Source organism: Anoplophora glabripennis, unplaced genomic scaffold (genome assembly GCF_000390285.2).
Source record: "Anoplophora glabripennis isolate ALB-LARVAE unplaced genomic scaffold, Agla_2.0 scaffold1928, whole genome shotgun sequence".
Taxonomy (NCBI): Eukaryota; Metazoa; Arthropoda; class Insecta; order Coleoptera; family Cerambycidae; genus Anoplophora; species Anoplophora glabripennis.
Window position 1 is genome coordinate 4,748 of NW_019418117.1, and position 10,157 is coordinate 14,904.

General features: G+C 30.9%; 1 protein-coding gene across 1 annotated transcript in view; it reads right to left on the reverse strand.

The window, feature by feature from the left end:
- Positions 1-2,183: 2,183 nt before the first annotated feature.
- Positions 2,184-10,157, reverse strand: part of LOC108915823 — a 10,250-nt gene continuing 2,276 nt past the window's right edge. The window contains exon 2 of the mRNA XM_023456641.1: positions 2,184-2,698. Within this exon, the coding sequence (XP_023312409.1) occupies positions 2,283-2,698 (416 nt within the window). The 3' untranslated portion in view covers positions 2,184-2,282. The remainder of the gene's footprint in view (positions 2,699-10,157) is intronic.

Consider the following 10,157-nt stretch of genomic DNA (forward strand, 5'->3'; position numbering starts at 1 on the left):
AAATTAGTTCAAATTTTAGCTTAGTGTCATACGACCCTAAGTAAGCAGTTGTGTTTAAATAGAAAAGGTTACAAAATCCAGAGAAGCACAAATACATAATAGAACCTTATATTAGATCATTATTCTTGTTTATAATAATTATTACTTTTTTTATTTCTTTAGTAATAAAGTAATATGTTATTATTACGTTTAATATTTGTAACCAACAAGGAAGGACTTAAGTTATTAGTTAGTTATAAGGACAAATTTAAACTGTCAAAACTAATTAAAAGCAAACTGTCATTCTTAGTTCTGAAAAGGAAAAAAAAGGTTAACAACTTATCGAAGTGTGTGATATAGGGATGTGTATTTTTTATTTGTTTATTATATATTTATTTGGTTAGGTAAACTAGTTTCATAAAAATAACCCCTGAAACAATGTTTTGGCTCATCAATTTTTTCACAATTACCCAAATAAACAGAAGAATACTTCGAATAGTACATCAATGAATACACATTTGTATGATTATATTGAAGCACACAAAAAATAAATGTTTGTAATATAATTTTGTGAATCATTTTACATTTAAAAACTTGAATTTTAAACATTTATGAAATATGTTAAAGAATTTCTAGCTGAATGTTTTTTTTATTTAACTGATTAATTTCAGTGAAATATGGTGAAATCTTCCAACAAAAGAAGGCTCTAATCATATCACCTCTTTCTTGATTTGTGTACATGCTTTTTCACTCACAAACTTGAAAACTAATACATAAGAATACACTGTACTACTATCAATAAACACTGAAGCAAATAACTGTTATACTACACAAAGGTACTATACGAACACCCGTTTACAAAACGATAACGTCAAATACTAAAATAAAAATGTAACATACGATAGGTATATTCGGTCAATCCCTTTTCGCCGAATTGCTTAAAAAATAGTAACACGTAAATGTTTGTAAAAACTTGAAACAATTTTAAAAATTGATTTCATATTAATCAGATTAGTATTTTCATTTATTTTTTATTGTTAGTTTCTTAAAACAGCAAAAATAATTATTTTAAAGCTCAAATTTGTAGCGTATCTACATACGTATTGGTTAATACATAATAAATCATGTAAAAGTTAAAAAAATATACTTTCCATTAGTTTCGCTGTGTAACAGTTGATTAAAAAAAATACTTACAATTGGTAATGTATCTACGTACAATATTACTTAATATTTAATAAATCGTGTATTTATTAATATTTATTTATTTACTTTTTTTATTAGAAATAGAGTTTTTTTAAATGTTTGGCTCTTTAACCACAGTGATACCTAAAAAATATATACAAGTTAGTAAATTACACAAAAACAATAAGTTTTGTTAGTTGACATAAAAAGAATTTCAGATTCGTATTCAGGGAAACATGTACCACATATTTCCCGTAAAGACCTGACCCCTGTATATTTTCTGTTGAATTCATTAAAGATCGGGGGTTGTTATGTTATGTTTTCTTAATGTAGCCAGGAATCTTTGACCTTCTCTTGTTTTACTTGGGCTAAGCTTTGTGGGAATAGACCAGTTATTAGAAACCCTAGGCTACGGACAGAACCGCTCATCAGACAATGGTGGTCCTACGAGACGTTCTGTAGTGACCTCTGTAACTGGTCACATCCAATACTTCCAAATGTTTCACTGTCAGCAACTTCAGTGGTGACAGGTCGTTTGTGACCTCATAACCGGTCTTATGGCGTAGGTTTGTTGCACACACATCTAGACCTGCACAATAGATGGGAGGTCCCACTTGCGTTGCCAATGAAGGAAGTACCACCATGCACGCCTGTAGTTCTGAGGGACTTCACAGGACAAGACAATAAATTTTGATATGTTGATTACCTTTAGATATTTATAAAATTTGTTTTAAAAAAAATTGCTGTAAAAATTATTAATAATAATAGACCCAGGACCCAGAGCAAAGAGTGCAACAATCTTATGTTTTGATATTCTACGATTTATGGTAAGTTTTTCTGTTTAATAGTTAAGTCATATTTAATAGTGACACTAATAAGTTCTGATTGGACACACATGAGCCATCTTGTTCGTTGGTCTTATTAAAGCGGTAAATCTTTATATCAAAATGCTGCAACCAAATCAATACTGCACTGAATTATTGAACAATAAAAAATATGTTTAATAAAAAATAATGTATACGTTTTAATATTTCAGTGATAAATTTTATTCAGAATTTAAACAATATCACTAAAATAATAGTTGATAAAATGATATTGAGTATTTTCTTAATAAATTTATTTCAGTCTGTAAAAGGATTGATAGGATAATCAGGAGGTGGTAAATTTTCCATAAGTAGCTGAACTTCTGAAACTTGCTGTAATAACATCATCTTTATCCGAATTTGATGTTCTATGGGAAAAGTATTAATAGTCATTGCCATACTTGTAAAAAATTGATTATTTGCATTTGATTTTTCTATACTGTTTTTCTCTTCAGGAACTTCTTCAGTTTCTTTAAATATTGCTTCTGGTTCTATCCTTAAAGATTGTTCTTGTTTTAACTGATCTGTTGCTTCCTCAGTTCTTGTAAATGGAATTAAAAAAATCATTTTTTTATAATATCTCCATGTTTTTTTGCCAATACCACTTCTTTCTATTCTATGAGCTCTCCTGAAATTAGCACGTAATACATCCCATTTTCTCTTGCATATAGCCACTGAAATATACAAATTCAATAGTTCTAATGACAAAATATGTTTAATAGTAATATTTTCCAAATTTATAAATACTTTTAGAAATTGCTTGCTGATGATTATTCAAATATAGAATTTGACACAATAAATAGAACGGTAATCACTAATATACATATATCTATATTAATTATAAGAGGCAGAAGGAACAAAATGTAAACAAATTACAATGAAAAAATTTGGTTTGAATATACAGTTTTTAGTGGTACAAAATACGAGGTGTTTTCAAAGCCCATGTCATAACTTCAGTTATTTTTAGATGATTTTAGGCCTAAAGTCCTAAAAATGAATTATATGAAGTTAACAGTATTTGAGACAAGGGTCTATGAAGATGCAAGATAAATAAAGTTTGGAGTAGTGATTGAACTAAATTCATTGAAATTGTTGATCCAATGAAGGGAGGTAGGGAGAGAGCACTTTATTAGCAGAAGCTAACCTTTACAATATTAGTTATAAAAAATTTACAACAGTAAATATACAAAGTACAGGTACATTTTTTTATTACGATTTACTTTTTTACTATTAAAATATTTCAATGAGACAAAATGTAGGTATACATAAAGTACTGCAAAATCAGAGTATGTAATAAGAGAAAATTGAACATTGGTTTAAAAAAGACTGAAAGTTGAAAAACTGATGTTTTGAGAAATCCTTGCATTTTTTTGAAGAAAATAATGTGATCCTATCACATTACAATCTTTTTCATGACAGTCATTTAAATGTTCGACTTTCAGTTTGACTGGAAATGAATTTCATATGTAGTTGTTGAGACCTCAATGATCTCTGTTTGATATATTATCACTGACCCTTTGTATTAACCAATTATTTCGTAAAAGGTGTTACCGAAATAAGTACTCAAAATTGGAGAGTATGTAAAACATTTCGAAATATGATGAAAACCTTAGTAGAGTTTTTGCCAGTGGCGGCCCCTAAGGGAGATACAGCTCCTTGAAGGGGTAACTCAGGAAACAGTTTGTATTTCATAACTTCAAAACGGTTTAAATCACGAAATTTTGGGGTTGTATTACTATTTATATGCTTAATAATCGGTATAATATACAAATTAAAATTTGCTACAGGGGCCTGCAAAATAAATGTACCAAATTGTGCCATGAGAAAATTACTATTTTTAATTTTCCTTTTGTACTATTATTATCGTTATTGTAGTTGTTATGTAACTGTTACTAAATCAGAGTTTAATATAGTTAAGTAGATAATTTTGAATAATAAAATGTTATTACTATTATTTTTATTTGAAAATCAAAAAATACCAAAAAAAGACCCATGAAACATAAAATTTTTATTGTAAATGTAGTTTCACCGTTGAAGATAATATTGCATTAAGGGCTAATTCAGACACGGTGGAAACCGCGCGGATTGCATCCGCACGGAACTTATTTATGTTACCGTTTTCGAATTCGTTCACACCTGCCCGCCGCGGATAGGTGATCCGCGTGGATTCCTCTGTATCTAAACTAGTAGCCCTATAATAATTTAGTTTATTCTATGTTTATTACAGTATCTAAATTCAAATTTCTTAGATTGGAATATTGAGTAGGTAATCTAATCAGTAATTGACATATACTTGACACCTCTGTTAAGTGTTATAAATATTTATTTTCTCATGGCACAATTTGATAGCAGGAATTTTTGAGCACGTAATGAATTATTGAAATGGATTTTACTAGAAAATGGCTCATGCTATTAAAATCTAACAAGAGCACCTTTGTTATGCAAAATATGATAAATTTTTATAATTTCGGTTCACGGTGTGCAGGAAGCAAATATTATTTATAAATATATGCAGAATCGATAGTTTTTCTGATCTGATCTGATTAGATCATTTTAAGCTTTTTTTGGAAAAAATGTAAAAACATAATAACAGTGATAATTCATCGTATGAGAATAATATAAAAATTATATATATGGGTAAATATGTAAGTATATAATATAATATGTATATAACTAGGCACACACATACTCACTTACCCACCCATATACATACAGTGAGAGACCTTGTATCGAGCCGCCGTCATTGTTTATAATAAATGTCAAAACAGCCNATTTTTGTGTGTACTCCAGCAAGTTGTCTGTCGAGTCCATTTTTGTGTGTACTCCAGCAAGTTGTCTGTCGAGTCCATTTTTGTGTGTACTCCAGCAAGTTGTCTGTCGAGTCCATTTTTGTGTGTACTCCAGCAAGTTGTCTGTCGAGTCCATTTTTGTGTGTACTCCAGCAAGTTGTCTGTCGAGTCCATTTTTGTGTGTACTCCAGCAAGTTGTCTGTCGAGTCCATTTTTGTGTGTACTCCAGCAAGTTGTCTGTCGAGTCCATTTTTGTGTGTACTCCAGCAAATTGTCTGTCGAGTCCATTTTAGAGTCTGCTGCTACCGTGTACTCCAAGTTGTAGCTTTTGTCGAGCTGACCGAAATTAATCGAATGCACTCCCAGTAGCTGACTCAAAACTCAAAATAATAATAATGATTACGATTAATAACTAAAACAATTATTTTAAGTGCCACTGCTGTTGTATTCTTTGTCTCTTTCTAGGACACTTCAGGACATCGAGATCTTGGGGTGCCATGTAAGACAGGACCGGGACGACCCTGTGTCAGGAAGGCCGAATGTGAGAGACCTTGTATCGAGCCGCCGTCATTGTTTATAATAAATGTCAAAACAGCCATAAAGTAGATGTGGCCTCGATATAAGGAACGCCTGCAAGCTCGGGAGAGACAGGGATTCATTCCTGATATAGACTTATAAGTGTAGAGTACTGTACTGTTAATAATTGATTTTATGTTATATTTAATTCCTGGATTGTTATAAATATTTTCTCAAATTACTGTGTTTTAACAATACATATTATTATATATACATGTTTGCATAAGCAAGTAGTTGGAAAAAATTAAATAAATACATGTATGAAAATCATAATTCAGTGTAAACCTTTAGTAGTAATTATTGAATATAAAATTGTAAATTTAATAAACATGCACTTTTAAAAAGAGCTAAAGAGTGCCAAAGCACTATAAATTTACCATTGTTAGAAGAAAATGATGATGTTTGTGTGATAAAAAAGTGCATCATTCCAGAATTGCATGTTATGCAAGGATTCGTCAACCACTTATTTTCGGACGGATTAGTTCCAATCCTTGGTAGAGAAAAGGCATTTATTTGGCCAAAAAAGCTTAAGAAGTTATCATGGTGAAGCATTTGAAGGGAATTCCTGTCGTACTCTTTTGGAAAACGCGGATAAATTAGATGATCCTTCTATATACACATAGTAACGTGGGAATTTTAAGTTTGGTTCCATTTATTAACACACTTAAAATTATGAATAAAATAGTAAATAGCTGTTTTTCTTCAAAGAAGGGCGATAATCTGGAAAAATAATCAAAGAATTGAAAACAATTTTTGAATCTACCGAACTTTCAAAAACCTTAAAAGTTCGTGTAACACTAGAGCATCTTACGCAGTGCCTGGAATTATCTAAATGGAGATGGACTTGGTATCTGGTCTAAGCAGGCAGGAGAATCTATTCATAAGGAATTTTTGAAACATTGGAATAGAAGAAAAGTTAAATCAATAAATAATCCAGCATATTCACCAAAATAGAAAAAAGCAGTTGTATCTTATTCATCTTTAAATATTTAAGTTTTTCAAACAAAAATAGTAATACAGTGTTATATGTTTTATATATCTTATTCTTATGTATATATGTCTTATGTATAAGTACATAAACTTGAAAAAAATAAGTTTATTAAATTTACAATTATGTTCAATAATTACTACTAAAGGTTTACACGGAATTATGATTTTCATACATGTATTTATTTAAATTTTTCCATTAACTACTTGCTTATGTAAACATTTATATATACAGGGTCGGAAAGTCCCCATGGTTCATCGGCCGTTACGTGAGAGTTATCAAGTAAGTCATAGAAATCCGTGCGATAGAGATGGCTATAATAAAGGCGTCTAATAGTCACCGCCCATTTCACCCTTCAACAAATAAGAAGTGGATCTTATTTGCGGAAGGGTGAAAAGACGCTTTCATTATAGCCATCTTTCTCTATCGCACGGATTTCTATGACTTTCTTTATCGCTCTCACGTAACGGCCGATGAACCATGGGGACTTTCCGACCCTGTATATATGTATGTGTATGGGTGGGTAACTGAGTATGTGCGTGCCTAGTTATATATTATATTATTACATATTTACCCATATATATAATTTTTATATTATTCTCATACGATCAATTATCACTGTTATTAGGTATGTTTTTACATTTTTTACAAAAAAAGCTTAACATGATCTAATCAGATTTTAAAAACTATCGATTCTGCATGTATTTATAAGTATCAAGCCCCCTGCATAAGCAGTTTTTCTCGACATTTTCGTTTGAATAAAATTTGCTTCCTGTACACCGTGGGTTCAGGAAGTCGAAAAAATTGCATACAAATAAAATTCTAATATTTGCCCTATGGTTCCGCATTTTTTATACCCCTGTAGCAAATTTTGCCAATTATTAAGCATATAAATAGTAATGCAACCCCACAATTTCGCCATTTAATATTAGACCGTTTTGAAGTTATGCAATAAAAACTGTTTCCTGAGACCTCTTCAAGGGGCTGTATCTCCCTTAAGGGCCGCCACTGACAAAAACTCTATTAAGGTTTTCATCATATTTCGACATGTTTTACATACTCTCCAATTTTGATTACTTATTTCGTTAACACCTTGAATATTTCTTATTTACTGGCGATACAGGCGGAAAAATGGTTGACAACAACTGTCATAATTAAACAACGATAATTGAATTAGGAACATCATGGTGCACTACTACATTCTGAATAGTAGTTATTGTTAACTAACCTTGTATACATTGGTTGTGTCAGATAAAATTTTTAATTACGAATCCAGCAATTTACAGTATATCATAGTTTTATCATTTTATAAGGAAATAAATAGTAAGCATTTGAACTCTGAAATAATTATATTGTCTAAAGGAAGCAAGACGTAACATATTTATAGGGATGTAATATATAATTTTTATCATAAATATTTCATACCGGTGGTTGTATCTTAAAGACAATAATTGTTTTTCAAAGCACACTCCAAATTTATAAAACTGCGCCTATCAAAATTTTCATTTTGTTGATTGTTAGGCTTATCAAATATTAAAAATATATTATGCATTACTGGGATCATAATTAAAAATAATATCTATGAAGCTAATAAAAAATAAGTACCGATCAAAATTGAACAATGAATGTTTATTATAAAAATTTTTTTAATATAATCCATTTTCTACGAAAAAATAGGATGTTTTTTCCTGAAAACTTCTTTATATTGATGTTCAACTGTTTTTCTGATTGTTATTCTGATTCCAGAAAACTTTTTACATATGTCTACATTTTCTCCCATTTAAATGTGTTCATAGCAAAGTAAATCGCAATAAAAAGAGAACTGTGTGTATCACCCTATGCATGAAGCACTAAATAATTGTACAAAGTACTATTGTACAAGGACAAGGCTAGAAGTTCTATTTTCATGGCTCACACATGGTGGTCTTGAAGGCGAAAAAAGTTTGTCACCGATAACGCAAAAATCGGGTCAGAGGGTTCGTTTCCTGAACTCTTAACAATGAAAAATCCGTGAAAAGTGAAATCCCAGCTGATCGCCTACTCGAGTTTTCCACCACCGAAATTTTTCAAAATGAAGGGAACAGAAAGGCCCATAAGGTGTGTGTGTATGTGCGTATGTGTTTGTGTGTGTATTTGTCCGTGTCTGCGTGTGGGTGTTTGAAACATGGAAATACATTTAGAAACTTGAGCACAACATAAACCATCACAATAATATGGAAAAATAGAATTTCAAGGATACAAAAACAGTCAAAATTTTGAGGAATTTTTTCCATGTGTGTGTGTGCGTGCGTGTGTGTGTGTGCGTGCGTGCGTGCGTGTGTGTGTGTGCGTGTGTGTGTGTGTGTGCATGAAAATAGCAATAAACATATACAAACCAATGTATATAAACTTAAAGCATGTGTAGTCAGTAGTGTTGCAGTCGGTGTTCCAGGAACACGCACCTAGAGTGTCCTGATTTCGAAATTTATTACTTCGTAACTGTGTGAATACCTTTCAGTACCTTCGAGAAGTACTTTTGAGAATAATCTAGTGAGCAAAAATGCCGGATAAATGTGGTCATGATCAAAATAGAGAAAAAGTTTGCACGCCATGTGGTCGAAATTGTTATACAATNTACAAATTAAAATTTGCTACAGGGGCCTGCAAAATAAATGTACCAAATTGTGCCATGAGAAAATTACTATTTTTAATTTTCCTTTTGTACTATTATTATCGTTATTGTAGTTGTTATGTAACTGTTACTAAATCTGAGTTTAATATAGTTAAGTAGATAATTTTGAATAATAAAATGTTATTACTATTATTTTTATTTGAAAATCAAAAAATACCAAAAAAAGACCCATGAAACATAAAATTTTTATTGTAAATGTAGTTTCACCGTTGAAGATAATATTGCATTAAGGGCTAATTCAGACACGGTGGAAACCGCGCGGATTGCATCCGCACGGAACTTATTTATGTTACCGTTTTCGAATTCGTTCACACCTGCCCGCCGCGGATAGGTGATCCGCGTGGATTCCTCTGTATCTAAACTAGTAGCCCTATAATAATTTAGTTTATTCTATGTTTATTACAGTATCTAAATTCAAATTTCTTAGATTGGAATATTGAGTAGGTAATCTAATCAGTAATTGACATATACTTGACACCTCTGTTAAGTGTTATAAATATTTATTTTCTCATGGCACAATTTGATAGCAGGAATTTTTGAGCACGTAATGAATTATTGAAATGGATTTTACTAGAAAATGGCTCATGCTATTAAAATCTAACAAGAGCACCTTTGTTATGCAAAATATGATAAATTTTTATAATTTCGGTTCACGGTGTGCAGGAAGCAAATATTATTTATAAATATATGCAGAATCGATAGTTTTTCTGATCTGATCTGATTAGATCATTTTAAGCTTTTTTTGGAAAAAATGTAAAAACATAATAACAGTGATAATTCATCGTATGAGAATAATATAAAAATTATATATATGGGTAAATATGTAAGTATATAATATAATATGTATATAACTAGGCACACACATACTCACTTACCCACCCATATACATACAGTGAGAGACCTTGTATCGAGCCGCCGTCATTGTTTATAATAAATGTCAAAACAGCCATAAAGTAGATGTGGCCTCGATATAAGGAACGCCTGCAAGCTCGGGAGAGACAGGGATTCATTCCTGATATAGACTTATAAGTGTTGAGTACTGTACTGTTAATAATTGATTTTATGTTATATTTAATTCCTGGATTGTTATAAATATTTTCTCAAATTAC